Source organism: Cucurbitaria berberidis (assembly GCF_010015615.1).
Source record: "Cucurbitaria berberidis CBS 394.84 unplaced genomic scaffold K460scaffold_1, whole genome shotgun sequence".
In the NCBI taxonomy this organism is placed as follows: Eukaryota; Fungi; Ascomycota; class Dothideomycetes; order Pleosporales; family Cucurbitariaceae; genus Cucurbitaria; species Cucurbitaria berberidis.
Window position 1 is genome coordinate 5,543,420 of NW_024468935.1, and position 14,701 is coordinate 5,558,120.

At 53.4% G+C, this 14,701-nt stretch overlaps 5 protein-coding genes across 5 annotated transcripts; 4 read left to right on the forward strand and 1 right to left on the reverse strand.

The window, feature by feature from the left end:
* Positions 1-1,922: 1,922 nt before the first annotated feature.
* K460DRAFT_391823 (uncharacterized protein) lies at positions 1,923-2,735 on the reverse strand (the record flags this gene model as incomplete). Its single annotated transcript, XM_040935847.1, has 3 exons — positions 1,923-2,207; positions 2,247-2,413; positions 2,684-2,735. The coding sequence occupies 3 exons, from the start codon at positions 2,733-2,735 to the stop codon at positions 1,923-1,925; spliced, it is 504 nt and encodes a 167-aa protein (XP_040794136.1).
* Positions 2,736-3,492: 757 nt separating this feature from the next.
* K460DRAFT_424390 (uncharacterized protein) lies at positions 3,493-6,587 on the forward strand (the record flags this gene model as incomplete). Its single annotated transcript, XM_040938215.1, has 4 exons — positions 3,493-3,563; positions 3,617-3,849; positions 3,968-4,817; positions 4,878-6,587. 4 exons carry the CDS (start codon positions 3,493-3,495, stop codon positions 6,283-6,285), a joined length of 2,562 nt encoding a protein of 853 aa, XP_040794137.1. The 3' UTR covers positions 6,286-6,587.
* A 1,660-nt stretch (positions 6,588-8,247) lies between these two features.
* Positions 8,248-10,257, forward strand: K460DRAFT_362327 (uncharacterized protein). The gene is made up of 2 exons (XM_040932624.1): positions 8,248-8,817; positions 9,138-10,257. Exons 1-2 carry the CDS (start codon positions 8,577-8,579, stop codon positions 9,815-9,817), a joined length of 921 nt encoding a protein of 306 aa, XP_040794138.1. The 5' UTR covers positions 8,248-8,576; the 3' UTR covers positions 9,818-10,257.
* Positions 10,258-10,342: 85 nt separating this feature from the next.
* Positions 10,343-11,397, forward strand: K460DRAFT_401590 (uncharacterized protein; the record flags this gene model as incomplete). The annotated part of the gene is made up of 3 exons (XM_040936431.1): positions 10,343-10,645; positions 10,706-10,946; positions 10,997-11,397. 3 exons carry the CDS (start codon positions 10,343-10,345, stop codon positions 11,395-11,397), a joined length of 945 nt encoding a protein of 314 aa, XP_040794139.1.
* A 245-nt stretch (positions 11,398-11,642) lies between these two features.
* Positions 11,643-13,893, forward strand: K460DRAFT_362328 (MFS monocarboxylate transporter-like protein). The gene has a single exon (XM_040932625.1). It carries the CDS (start codon positions 12,126-12,128, stop codon positions 13,614-13,616), a length of 1,491 nt encoding a protein of 496 aa, XP_040794140.1. The 5' UTR covers positions 11,643-12,125; the 3' UTR covers positions 13,617-13,893.
* Positions 13,894-14,701: the final 808 nt, after the last annotated feature.

Below are 14,701 nucleotides of genomic sequence, written 5' to 3' on the forward strand. Positions count from 1 at the left end.
ACGCGACGAACGTAAGACAGTGATATGCCACGACAGCTGGGGACTTGCTTGATACTCCAAGTACACTGAACTAGTTATGATTGCGACATCGAAGATATCGGCATGATTAGATACGTAGGAAGATCTGGGATCGTGGAGGGACTGCGGTGAGATGCTGATAAGGCTACTGCACAGAACGGCCGAGCGACGTTCAATCATTTCAAGCGTAGAGTGAACGAGTGTATACGAGTGGATATGGTGGATGCAGAACAGACTATAGCGAGAATAGCGACATCAACATCATAGCAGTGCTGAAAGTTGGGCAAGAGTGATGCAATGATAGACACCACGCAAGAAGTTGTAATCCAACAATGCATCTCTTGCACCCCACTTACACGACGCGACGCCTATCGATTGATCACTTACTCGCAAGCAAGCCGGAATATCGCGACCATGATTCGGCTGACATTATCCATCGAGCACAAGTATTCACACCGAGCCCACAAAGAGCAGTCTTGGAACCCCAGAACCGTTAGCCCGACAGCCGATCATGCAGTTCGTATAAAGCCTTCGCTGTAATTCTCCGTCCGCATTACTACCAACCACCCTCAATCATCCCACGAAGTTTATCTTCCGCCAATACGAAAAAAAGTCACGCCGAGAAGCGGTTATATACTTAGGCTCGGGACTACTTGGTACTTGGTTGACGTCATGCTGTTGATCTTTGATGCGAACGGTGCGTCAAAGGGCCGATAGTACGGGTATCTCCTGCTTGACCGCCCTCTTCCATGTGGACGCTTCATTAAACGCGAAGTACCTGTTACGGTATACCGGACGCTGGCACCCATGCAGCACATCAAGCGGTAGGAGATGGATCCGACGCAAATCGGGGTGTTGTGTCGGATGATGGCACGATCGAGTAAGTAAACCGGGCCGACTTGTGAGCGCTAGAAGGTCGCTAGAATGCAACTTGGAAAGCGACATGCACGCTGCCGAGAGTAGTAATGCGGAACTGGATCGAAGCGTCTAGGGAGGATCGAGAGTTCCGGACGTTAGTCAGATGGTGTAGTTATTAGTTATTGCGACGTCGGGGCCTAGTGGCTGTGCCTTAGCGATGCATCTAGGAAGAAGGTGTTGTCGTGCTGAAGGAACTTGTGGTATCAAGGTCTACTGAGCGAGCTGCAGACAGGCTAGATTACCTGCTACTGCGCCATCTAATGTCGAGGAGCCCGACGATGTGCTGGCAGAGCAGCCCGAGGCGCCAATGCAGGAACAGTTGCACCGGCAAGCGCGGTTGTAGCGCTCTCCAGGCAAGCTGTACGTAGGTACGGTGGGGACGACCAGCAGCAGTAGCCTCTGATATCTCGCAGTGAGGGGCCCCTCTATGTTGGGGTCCAGGCGTGGGTCGATTTGATGGCGCTTGATTCTGTTATGATGGGGGAGGGGTATAATAATCCAAGATTGTTCATACGTTTCTTCGCAATGATCATGGGAAGCTAAATCGTGGATACACGGGTTTTGGTGTCTACAGTATGCTTGGCTGCCTAACAAGTCAGAGCAACAGACTCCAATGACAGGTCATGGGCATTGGAAAGGCAGTGAGATTCGGCTCAAGGGAAGATGGTCGCTTGCTCCCGCGACGCTACCACGATGGCGGTCAGCTAGTATTGTAGCTACGAGAGGTAAGGCGGTCCCACAGTGGTCCTATAATCTGTTGAACAACAAGGTGCGCGGTGAAGGCTCGCTAGACCTACTTCAAGAGCGTCATGACCCAGGATGTTCCTGGCTTCGAGTAGAGTTGGTGGTGACGAATCAGATGCAGTCGACGAACGTTGGTTGGCCCTGAGTGGCTGCAACGCTGGAGCAGATTGTATACGGTGCTTTACTTTATACGCGCTGCAACAACTTGGCTCAAGGACGAGGTGGAGGCCGAATGAAGACGATCAGTGACGCCTCTCAGCGCGTGTGCCTTCCGAGTTCGGCAACCACTTGGCGGCGTCATTACTTGACGAGATGACAGCGGAAAGCTCCGCCCCAACCAAACCCGCCTTTACTCTGTCTCCGGAGATGAGCATGACGGAGTGGCATGGCACCGCCCAGTTCGCATTTGGGCCGTCTCGGAGTGTGAAACGACTGTGCTGCATCGTAATGCTGGATCCTCTTCTTTCTTGGTGACAGTGAGGCGGGGACGGGCTGGGCGAAATGACACAACAAAGTGGGATGCCGATCTATCTGGATTCACATCAACGTGCTGCAAAGTACCGTACCATGTAAAGGAAACAGGCCGCTCCTTGGTCAAGACGTGGGATAGGATAGAGGCAGCTGCAGGGTCTAGTGACAAAACGGCCGTCGGAGCCAAACCTAAAGGGCTGTCTGCCGGAACTGGGCAGGCCACGGCAGGGGTCGCTAGCCTGTGATGAGACAGACTGTCTGTCTGAAGTTGATAATAGCTCCGGTGCTGTGATCACAGGACGTGTTTGTTTATTACTACACTATGTAGCGTTGGGAACTAGGTACCTGGGGCTCGCTCTGGGCGCGACTCGAACATGGAGGGAGAGGTTACACGAACAGGCAACCGTGGGGTATTTTGTATGGGGTAGCTCCTTGCATACTGGCGAGCTTGAGCACGACATGCAGCAGCGTCTTCGGGTCGTCGCAATGCAAGACAGAACAGGTGGTAATCCTTCCTGCCTTGTGGACTGACCTTGACAAGCCTGTAGTTGCTCGAGGCCGGCTGCGGCGTGTGTTGGACGCATTTTGTCGCCTTGACTTGCAAGCTACGACGGGTGTCACGGCTTGGGCAAATATAGCTGTTCCATGAATAAATGAAACGCAGCCGACGCGAGGCCAAACACACAGTAGATGCTTGTTGTGAAGGCACCGCATGTAGCGTAGGCTAATAGTAGCGGCTGCTAGTTTGTTGATTGCATGTGTAAGAGGGCGCCCCCGGCGACTCGAGCGCGCACAGCGTCGACAACCGAGAGATGCCCGGGGCGTGCTAGACGCATTCTGCCGAGTTGGCCGAAATGTCGAGGCACGTCTGTGGATTCGCAAAGCGGCAGCGTTCATTCAAGCAGGACTAGATATACGCGCGGTGGGGGTAGTAGCCCTGGAGTAGGGCGTGTTGGGTGGTTAGTTAGAAGGCGGGTAGGGAGGGGCAGGGGGGCGTGCCACCAAGACCCGTTGATGAGGCGCACCGTTAAAAGCCCGAGGGGCCAAAGAAGCAATTACGCATCTGCATCTGCATCACGATTGCTGGCCGAGGGCTGAGGCGGCTACGGCGGTACGTGCAGGCTGCTGCTGCTAGAGAGAGAGAGCAGCCGTTTGCAGGTCTTCCGCTGGGTGAGGTGGCCAAGTCAGCGAGGCGTGAACGGCCATTCTTCGGATGTAGCCCTACGACGACGACGAGACCCAGAGTTGACGACGAAGACGACGACGCCGACGCCACAGGCGCAAAAGAGAACTAACAAAGGCCCGGGGATCGCTTGTCCAGCGTGACAGGACTGGTAGAGGATGACCGGCTCTAGTAAGGAGCGTACCAGCAACCAGGCGGCCGTGCTCTCTTTGCCTCGGCCGGCACCTCCGTGGGCAGAACAGTACCCGTAGAGGGTGGCATTAGCATCGTCTCTCTATCTAGGTATTTGACATCAGGAAGAGGCCATGAACAGGTCGGCGATTTCGCTTCTTGTGCTTGCTCCTCGAGTAGCGTAGAGCCGCGTAGAGAGTCGAGTCCATCCATCGCTCCTTCCGGTGCTTCAGTCGTCAGAGTTGCAGCTTCCTGCCGCGACGCAAGAACCCTAGTAGCGCCTTCCCGCGATTGGCCGCACCTGCCCCCCCCTCCCAAGCCTGCCCAAAAGCAGCGAACCGCCCGTCCGTCTCCGACTAACCAACTGCTCGTCACCGCTTCGATCGCAGCGGGCATATAGCCTCCCTGCGCCCAGAAATCTCCCCGTATACATTCTTTCTACGAGCATTACACTACCGCCAGCAAACACCCTATCGCTGCGCACCCCTAGATCCCCCGCATTCTTCCACGTCGTGTCGTTGCGCTTCCACCAAGAGAGCGCCACACACTGCACTACCTACCTACCGCACGCACACTCATCTCGAGTCGCTCCCCACGAGAAAGCACTACCCGCCCGCACCCTTTTTTTTACTCCACCATCGTCTCTACTCCTCCCTCCCTCCACCGTGAAGCTGGATTCCCACGAGACGACGACGCCGCCACCCCTCTCCCACTCGCCGCGCGAATCCACCGCTGCGAGCACGCCCATCACCACTCCCGTGCAGCAGCCCGCCTCGCCGCACTTTGCCCGCATCTCCAAGGACTCGAGCGCGACCCTCTTTTCTTCCTGGCACCGCAAGCCCCACGAGCTTGTGGTCCGCCACCTGCCCGACTCCGACTCTCTTTTCGACGACTCGGCCGACTCGCATTTTCTACGCTTTCCAGAAGACGCCCAGCAGCACTGCTTTTCGCGAGACATGGCGCAGACGGCCTCGCCCATCGACATCCAGACGCCCCCGCGTTATGGCTCCCACTCCCCGCAGAACCAGACGTCAAATCTGACCTCCGCCCTCCGCGAGGCAGAGGCACAGCCTGACCTCGGCTCCACGTCCAACCATCTCAACCCAAATGGCTTCGACTTTCCCAACACCCGACCAGGCATGGGCGAGCGCAACGGCTCCATGGGCATGCTTGGCTCCTCCTTCTACGGCAACAGCGGCGCCCGTCCCATCTCTATGAAGGACAGGCCGCGTCGAGAGAGCAATAACATGGGCAGCTTCGCCGGCGGCATGAGCTGGGGCGGAGTGTCGGTAGGATCGTGGATTCGCGATGAGTAAGTATCTCCAACGCCACTCCCGCAAGACGCAACCTCGTGCTAATGCAGTGTGAACAGCATCATGATGTCTGGCACTTCGCCAGCTCCTTTCGTCAACAACTCGCCATCGTTTCATTCATCGTCGTATCTGCCCAAGATGGAAGCTGCGTTCATGAAGGATTTCACCTGCTGTGGCCTCACCCTGGCCTCGCTGCACGACCTCCTCCAGCATTTCGAGGAGACGCACGCCAACGCCCCGGTAGCCCGCACTTCTCAGCCGGCCCAGAACGGAATGCCGCCCACATCAGGCGCCCAAAATACCTCCATAGCGCCAGGCCAGACGCAGGGCGAACCATCTGTAAGCACACAATTTGGTTTCCAGCCACGAACAGGGTCAATAGGTGGCTCTCGACAACGCGTTGGTTCAGTCAGCCGCTCCAACTTGTCGACCGTGCAGGACGTCGACTCGCTCGAGGACATGGACATGGACGATTTCAATTTCGACAACCTCGGCCCGATCGAGGAGACGCCTACCCAGTTCCCCGTGCAGCAGACTGCATTCAACCAGAATCAGAACCAGCTGCCGCAGCTGAACGTCAACCTCGCCAACACGATGCAAAACCATCAGGGCCTGCGGACGTCGACGCCTACCACGCCTGCGGCATCACAGCAGTTCAACCTGCAGAACAATCCCACAGTCTCATCAGTAAACACTCCTACTCTCGGCACTGTACCCATGCAAAATACCCACAATCTGACATCGCCCGAGTCATCACATCCCGGCACACCAGCTGAGCTAGATATGGACTTCAACAACTTCAACCCAATGATGGGAATGGACATGGGCATGAACATGAACATGAACTTTGGCAACGGTAATTTTGGTGCCATGTCTGGCTTCGACAACAATGGCACTATTGATCAGCCTGGAAAACGCCTGTTCAGCAAGCAGGGCGCAGGACTCAGCCAAGTGCAACTGCAGGCAGCGCTGAAGAACTATCAACTTGGCGGCAACGACCAGAGTGAGCTGGCAAGGAGGTTACGAGAGCAGAGCCTCAACGGTGCAAGCATACCACAATTCCCCTTCCCAGAGGAAGTCAAGCCATTCCGATGCCCGGTCATTGGGTGCGAGAAGGCCTACAAGAACCAGAACGGTCTAAAGTACCACAAGCAGCACGGCCACCAGAACCAGCAACTCAAGGAGAACGACGACGGTACCTTTTCTATTGTCGATCCTCTCACGTCCATTCCCTACCCCGGCACTGTCGGCATGGAGAAGGAGAAGCCATATCGGTGTGAAGTCTGCGGCAAGCGCTACAAGAACCTCAACGGCCTCAAATACCACCGCTCCCACGCTCCACACTGCAATCCTGAGCTCGCTCTCCAGAAACTCGGTCTAGGTGGAAACCTCCAAAATCTCCAGAACATGCAGAATGCGAATGTTGCGGGTGCTGGCATGGGCGGCATTGACCCGTCAATGTTCTAGAGCAGTAGCTGTTTGGCTTCCCTTCTCCAGATCGGGTTTCGACTCGCCTTTGTATCTTTCTTAATACCCAATATTCGAACATGCGACCACTACTACGTCGTTTCACATATAGACCGGTTTTGTCACTTTTAGGTCTCCGGAACCTTCAACAACACGAAAAAAGTCTCGTTTGGTTTTTCAGCATCCCGTTCCCGCATTCTGTCCTGGAGTTCTTTGGATTTGGAGAACTGATTACGCACCATCCCCCAAGACAGCCAGTACTGGAACTTTGGCCATGAATGATGTCGTTTTGCATATGATGCATTTCACTTCCTGTACATCTCTTGCGAGGTGCATCGCTTTTGACCGGCCAAGCGCCTGGTATGACGACTTGATGTGCATTAGAGAGGTGTTCTGAGTGGCAGTCTCCTTGTTTGTTTTACCGCGGGATATCCTGGGTTGTCATTGTGCGAATCAGCAATCTTAGAATTGATCTCGTTTGGCGTTTCATTGGCACTGCGACAAAAGTCTTGAAATGAGGTTTACGCTTATACGCTGGCCTGGGAATATATACCTGCTCTGGTCTTTGGTAGGACTAGTTGATAGATCTGAGGCATCTCTCCCCCTACTTGGGAGATGGAGAATTCCATAATACTACGCTCTTCATAATCGCCACGGCTTCACTCGCTCCTTTCACTCGCTCCTTTCGCTCGCTGCTTACTCGAGTACTAGTGTCTCTCCATCTTCGTCTACGAACCGCGAACCGCGAACAGCGAACCTTGGAATGGATTTCGCCATTGCTCAGCAATGCGGCGTACCGAGGTTCGGGCTCGGAGAATGCATACGGTGACTATCCGCGTCTTCAACGTCCATGAGCTATTTCGATCCAGGTCCGTCTGTGTTATGACCAGGCAGTGTGATCACAAACCAGGTCGGCCCAGCTTACCTCGTTTACGAAGCAGCTACTTCGCCACCACGCCATTCGTGTCCAGGGTCCCGTGCCCACGTGTTTGATCCACCGCCGTTCCCCTGCATCCAAACAATGGGTTGTGTACCGCTACAGGCCGCGTTTCGTGCAGCCGGGCTTTCTGCTAGTGGGCTGGGTGTCGCGTGCCCCCCTCGTAACACCAGCCATTCTCCACGTTCCAGTGTGACAGTTTCTGAGAAAGTTACTGTGTCACGCCGTACTTAGCCGGGAGCCCAAGGCCCAACCAAGCCATTGCCCCTTGTTGAGTGGTCTACTAGAAGCTGCACGAACGAGGGCATCGTGAGGGCTAGCTGCGTCTAACTGGATGAAAGTGGCTTTGGATGGATCGCGGCAGAGCCGCACTAACCAGTAGTCAAAATCCGCTTCGAACGCTCATGTGGGTCTTCGCGTCCGATGCAAGAACTCATCTCCCTCCGCCAACCGAGGACACATATATGTGTTTCGGACTAAGACGGTACTAAGTGGCGCTTGGCTATAGGGAACATCCTTCCAACGCTCTCTTCCATGGGGCGAAAGAACCTCGGAAGCATGCATGGAAGATCATTAGCGGTGTGCTGGTGCATTGCCTGGAGAGTAATGGAAACTACTTCGATCCACTTTGTCTCGGACCACCTGTCGCCTTCTGGCTTAGGATACTGCGGAGATTCTAGTGCGTGTTTGTTGGGAAATTGCGACGACATTTAGTCGGTCGCCTTGCGGAGCTTCAAGTGCGATGGCATGTGATTGGATGGCGAGTGGCTGAAAATAATGGATACTAGGGCTAGGATTTTTTTTACAAAGAAGAGCTTGCGCTAATTACTTCAGCAGCTAGTTCGCTTGAATTGGGACAGTCTTCGTCGATACGAATTGCTCGAATATGTTGTTTACTTTCAATGATGGAGCGTCGGTGTTCATGTTTTTCTCACATCCACATGTGATTTCTATATTGGATCGCACGAGGCCGAGGCAACGGCAACCCCTCCTTCTCATGCTCACAATCAACAACACCCAAAGTACAACAAACAGGTTTGTATTTCGTTAAACCCTTCATCGTTGCATTCATCCCATGTGTTCATCACAAATCGCACTGTGACCAAGCAGAACTCGACGCCACAGCTACTAAGTAAGCCGCCACAGCGCTGTCACCTGCTTGTACTACGCCCAACGTCATCTCACTGCTAAGTCAACATTGCCTCAACGCGCGCATTTTGCCATCATCATTATCGTCATCATCATCACCTTCAAGCACTACCCTCCGTTTCCCTACTCAACAGTCTAATTCCACATCTCATCTCATCTCATCTCGCCTCCCCAACCCCCTTCAGTCTAGTCTATCCAATCCACAATGAGCAGCAGCAGCAGCCTCCTCACCGAACCCGCGCAACACCCCGTTCCCCGGTCCAAAGCCCCATGGACGCTAAAAGCCGAGTCTTACTTCTTGTTCCTGTCGCTGAGAGAATTGCCGCAGGGCGTGTATGATTCGCTTGAGGCAGCGTGGGGGAAAGAGGAGGGGGAAAAGGGTGTAGGTGCGTTTCGGGGCGGATTGGGCGCCGTGGTCATTGTGAGGTATAGTTGGACGCCTGTTGGTAGGTTTTGCTGTTTCTTTTAATCTGTTGTTGTTGGTTCAGTGTAAACCATTTTTTCTTTTGGTGCTATGAGTGTAAACACACTCTTCTAGTTACCCTGAGCTACTCTTATTGCAGATACCGCGCGTTTCTATTAATTCAATACATTCTTTGAACTATTTCTGAGTTTTCGAGTTTCCTGGATTCATACTTTGTTCGAACTTGTTGGGTTCTTGTCTACCCAGTTACGTTCTCGCGGTGTCGAACGAAACGTCTACTCATAGATACTATTGAAGATGTTCATTATACGGCTACGGCTGCTCCTAACACACCTCTTCTAGGTCCCTACGATGAACTGATGCTGATCCCCGGAAACTTCACTGTCCCCCAGCCTTCCAATGGCCCGCCCAAGATCCCCAAGAAAGCACTCAGAATAGCCAGAATCTACGTTTCCCAACGCACCACAGTATATAACGGCCGCTTGAACTGGAACATACCAAAACATCTGGCGCGATTCTCCTTCTCTGCGCCCCCAACACTCAAGGGCCAGTCCCCACCGCCGTGTCTGGATGTCAAAGTCTTCCCGCCCGGAACAAAGGAAGGCGATGGCGTGAAACCCTTTTTCGCTTGTACATTGAAGCCGTGGAAATGGATGCCCAGTCTACCTGTCAATACGGCGTGGGTCCCCATCAGCACCAGGCATGTCCAGCCGCCTATTCCTGAGCCTGCGGGCCATCGCGCGGCCGCTCAAGAAGCTATTCGAGGCCCGGAAATTGACCCGTATGATGTTAGCTCGAAGGGTGAGGAGTCGCTTTGTGTTGGGACAGATCGATGGACGGCGTTTGATATCGAGGCCAAGGTCCCGAGGGCGAGGGCGTGTTGGGTTACTATGGGAGAGGCAGGTTCGGATGACGAGGGGCGTGCAAGGTACTTTCCTCAGGGACTGCGGCCGTGGAGTGTTGCGGGCTGGCTTGAAGAGGGTGTTTTGGAGATTACGGAGCCGTTGGAGTGGAAGCTGTAATGGAGGAAGGCTAAATTGCTCCCGCGTCCTCGAGTCTGCCATCTTGATCAACGCATCGTATCATTTGGGAATATCAACATCACAGAGCTTTCTATATTTCTCGGCCATTAATTTCACTCGATCCTAGACTACTTTCGAGTTCTGTACCCTGTCTTTGGCGTCGGGCACGCGCTCCCCTCTTGTTTACATCCGTCACGGTGAAAGAAACTCTAGTCGCGTCTTTGCGCACTATTGCCCTGGCCCCATCCTCACCTCACGCATTGATAAGCCTGTATTTATTCAGCTTCGCGTACCCACCCGTCTATCACACCAACTGCTCTCGTCTTCCTCAACTCTGAACACCGAGCACTCATATCACTCTCCCTCCGAGCGATAGTTAAGCTGTACCTTCCTAGACAAAGCCTACAACAGGTGAGTAAGTCCTCAAATCCAGCCCACCTAGTTTAGCGCTTGCTAACCCCCGCGAAGTTGCTCAACTCATTGCTATACCTTCCGAATCCGCCGCCCACCATAGCGATAGTCAGGATGGTTTCATCTCCCCTCCCCTACGATGTCCGTTGGACCTCCAAGCTCATCCGACGCGACATCAAAGATCTCAAATCCAAATGTGTAGCCAAGTTCAAGAACATGTTCACCAAAGCCGCAAAGGCCTCTATCCCATCTCACCCACAAGACGAGAAATTCGAAGCCGCTGCAGGAGAGTGTGAAAGCTTTGAGCGCGTTGCAGAGCGATCGATACCAGAGACAGCCAGCACTGAGTTCCCAAGAAGCGACTCCACCAATCTCAGGTCAAGTACCGCCACAACCGCACCTACCGAGCTTACTGAGGTGAGTAGTACTGCGAAGACCGCCAGCTCTCCCATATTGATGCATGCTAATCTTGGGAAGGAACCGGAAACCAACAGCCAGAAAGGCTTCACTACTCTATACGAGCTCCTCGAGACTAAACTCAAGGAACTGTATACGTCACGCGAGCGCGACCTGCCCGACGAAGAGCGCTGGAAGTTTCGCGGTAGTTGTCTACTACTACACATGGCGATACAGGCATGCCCGTCAAATGACAGCTACAATATCTTCAGAGAGGGCAAATCCGCCCCAGACGAGAGCAAAATGCTTCTCGAGTTGCTCCGTATGTCACTTTCAATGTGTGGTTAAACGCATAGTGCTAACCGAATCCAGAACTTGGTACCGCAAAGGCCTGCAACATACCTGGGAACAAGGTCAGCGAGATGCCCGCAGAGCCATATACAAAGCGCAACAGCGAGCACGCACGATACGATTCCGCCTTCAGCACCGTCTCGCTCGGTTCCTTACAACCTCCTAATCTCACAAAGCCATCGAAGGCACCTCCTCCCTCGCAAATATGGCATACCATATTGCAAGCTTCCACCGGCCATACGAAGATCACATCGGTCGCTGAAGACATTCTGACCTACGTCTGGCCAGAGAAGAATGCCGCAGACATCCTGGATCAGATTGGTCATCCAGAGAAGCAATTCCACGAGGATTCTGAGCTCCGTCTGCAATTCCGAAGGATTCTCTTTCCGGAATACGACGCGCTGGTCAAGGGCAGTTGTTGACCACAAACTACGTTGACGAGATGAAGCGAGTTCATTTTACTGCTCAAGTATAGACTGTATGCTGTATTATACCATCTTGCATCATTCGTTCGCAATGTCGGTTATGCTGTTGTTCAGATTCGTCACCGACGGAAAACGGCACGCGCTTATGTAACAACAAGCTAGTTCTCGGCATCTTCGACCAATCATATGCGGCTTCAAGAAAAGGGTCGTCCAAAAAAACTTCAATTCGGCAACGGCCGATACCGCATTGCAATAGTTATCCGACGCTTTCTATATTTCAGCTTCCGTCATTTGGTGCCAATCGCATCGCGTGGGGCCACACGATGTGGGTTTTACTGGCAGAGCTGGCGGGTTCCCTCCAGCAGTAACTCCAAGCGGCACAAGTCAAATCTGTTGGTCATGCTTTATTAACCCCGCCGTATCCCCCATTTTGCGAAGGATATCTATTCCTCTCGGGGACCACGACCTTTGGATACCTTACCGCTCGGGGACATTGACCTTTGAAACCTTACTGCTCGGGGACATATACATTTTGCGCTTTGGTGGTTGCGTCATAGACACATGGGGATTTAAGACTTCGATTCATACGCGTTTCTGGGGATAGTGGGGAGCTTCCGACCTATTTTGCTACGAGCATCAACCTCAAGATCGCATCAATACAGCAAGCGTTTTGCGCACTCTAGTCTATCTCGACCAACTTTTTGTCAATCCATTCAGCCCTTCGCATGAACAGCGAACACAACGGCAGCAAGCCAGGACTCATTACCGAACGCAACCATCTCTCAAGGGTGAATACCTTTCCCAACGCTGAGTTTACTATCCCGCCTTCGGACACACTCTCGAAATGCCGGAGTGCCCCAACTCACTCCGCCGATGCCCAGGCATCGGAGAAATCCAAGGAGAATCAAAAAAACGCCACTGCAACTGGAGATGAAGAGAAACAGTCTGAAACCTCTCACGATGATGATGAGGTGACTTACCCCGAAGGTGGCCTTGAGGCTTGGTCAGTTGTACTGGGTTCCTTCATGGGCCTCGTGGCCGCACTCGGCATGATGAATAGCGTTGGTGTGTATCACAGCTACATTGGGGAGAACCAGTTGCGAAGCTACAGCGCGAGTAGCATCAGTTGGATCTTCTCGATGTATGTGTTCTTGTCGTTCTTCTGCGGCCTTCAGATTGGCCCGATCTTCGACGCCCATGGCCCGAGAATACTTGTACCAGCAGGCAGCATACTGGTGTGTGCCTCGAATTTTCTTCTGGGCGTATGTACAACGTACTGGCACTTCTTTCTCGTCTTTGGGGTCCTTGGTGGCGTGGGAACATCTTTGATCTTTACGCCAGCATTCGCAGCTGTCAGCCACTTCTTCCATCTGAAGAGAGGCAACGCAACTGGTGTTGCGGCTGCCGGGGGAGCGCTCGGAGGTGTCATCTTCCCATTGGCACTGCAACGACTCCTACCTTCGGTTGGGTTCGCATGGGCTACCCGGATCATAGGCTTCATCGACGTTTTTTGTTGCATCTTCGCATGCGTATTCATCCGCTCTCGACTACCCCCCAAACCTGGACAATCAGTCATGCCTGACTTCCGCATCTTCCGTCACAAATCGTACCTATTGCTTACAATCGGTATCTTCCTGATGGAATGGGCCTTGTTTATTCCCATCACCTACCTTACAACCTTTGCAACCTCGACCGGCACGCTCAGCGCTGCATTCTCGTATCAGCTCATTGCAATCTTCAATGCCGGTAGCTGTCTTGGACGATGGGTGCCTGGCTTTCTGGCAGATAAGCTAGGCCGCTTCAACAGCATGATCGCTGCGCTCGCCGTATGCTCAGCCACGTCTTTGACTTTCTGGCTACCTGCATCGCTCCTGACGCCTACTACAACCGCCGAGGCCACTGCCATCAAAGCGCTTTCTATTGTCTACGCTGTCATCTTCGGGTTCGCGTCCGGTTCGAACATCTCGTTGGTCCCAGTGTGCGTTGGCCAGCTTTGCGACACAAATGTGTATGGACGGTACTATGCAACTTGCTACACGGTCGTGTCTTTCAGCACCCTTACGGGCATACCAATTGCGGGCAGCCTGCTTCAAGCTACTGGTGGACGGTACTGGGGCGTTGTCATCTGGACAGCTATTTGCTATATTGTCGCATCGGGCTGCTTTATTTGGAGCCGGGCCCTCCAAGTTGGCTGGAAGTTGGGGGTGAAGTTCTAAGAGGTGGCAGTTGTTGACTCGTGGTTAGAGGGTTCTGGTGTACAGCAAGCCCAATCAGAGTATTACGCGTGAGTTCCGATGCTTCGGAAAGTTTATTTTGGGAGTGGCAACGGTCCGCCTGAAACATGGGGCTGTGAGGAGAAAGAGGGAAAGTTTGATTGTCGGAATGTGCTTTTGCTATTCAGCTTCGCGCGCCTTGTTACACTCGTTTGCTGATTTACCTGATTTTCATAGTTGATCTACGTATAACCAAGGAACACAGTCGTTTGGTACCCCTATTCCATGTCTATTGTGTGAGGCTCAAAACTTAATACCGTCGAGCTATTGGAAATGATGATCTCCCGTCGACGGCGCTCCTAGTGGCGCTGTTAGGCGTACCGTAGGGTCTAAAGTTACCGAACGAGCGTCAAAGCCAATCCTCACCCCACGATAATCTCAGGATAGCCAATCTCCACTCAATACTCACTTCCACCCCAAAATGCCAGTGCGGAAGAGAATCTCCCGCAGGAGTTGCCGCCGGTACTTGATGTGGTTGTCGAAAGAGGACGGGAAGATGGTAGCCCCTGAGCCAATCATGCCACCAGCACGTGTATTCTGGTTAGCGAGCGCCTCAAGCGGTGCCTCGTAAGGCGCTGGTACCTTACGGCCCCAACTCTATCCGTCCTTCTCTCGCCTCCTCTCATCAATCATCGCCGAAAGCAAGAAAATGGCGTTGGACAGTTGGCAAACTCGCTTAGCCTGCTTGCGTCGGTCCCGCCATTGACAGGACACCGCTGTCTTGAGGAATGTGACGGCGGATTGCGCGATGCACGCCTGGGGCAACGCGACTTACTCACGATGCCATCAACAAGCCAAGTGGAGAGAAATCTCATCTTAAGATTCATTAGTTTGATACGCAGGAGACAGGGGGTCTGGAGGCGCGCGCTGCTTCACTGGGAGGCGCTGTGGCGATCATCCTTGGACGTCGTTCGTTTTCGTCGTAGCTGCTCGCTCGCCTTGACGCATCCGGACGGCAGCTAGGGCGCAATTGGCTTCAGCTGGATTCAGCTTCACGATAATCCAACCGTTATTGGAAAAGTGCACAT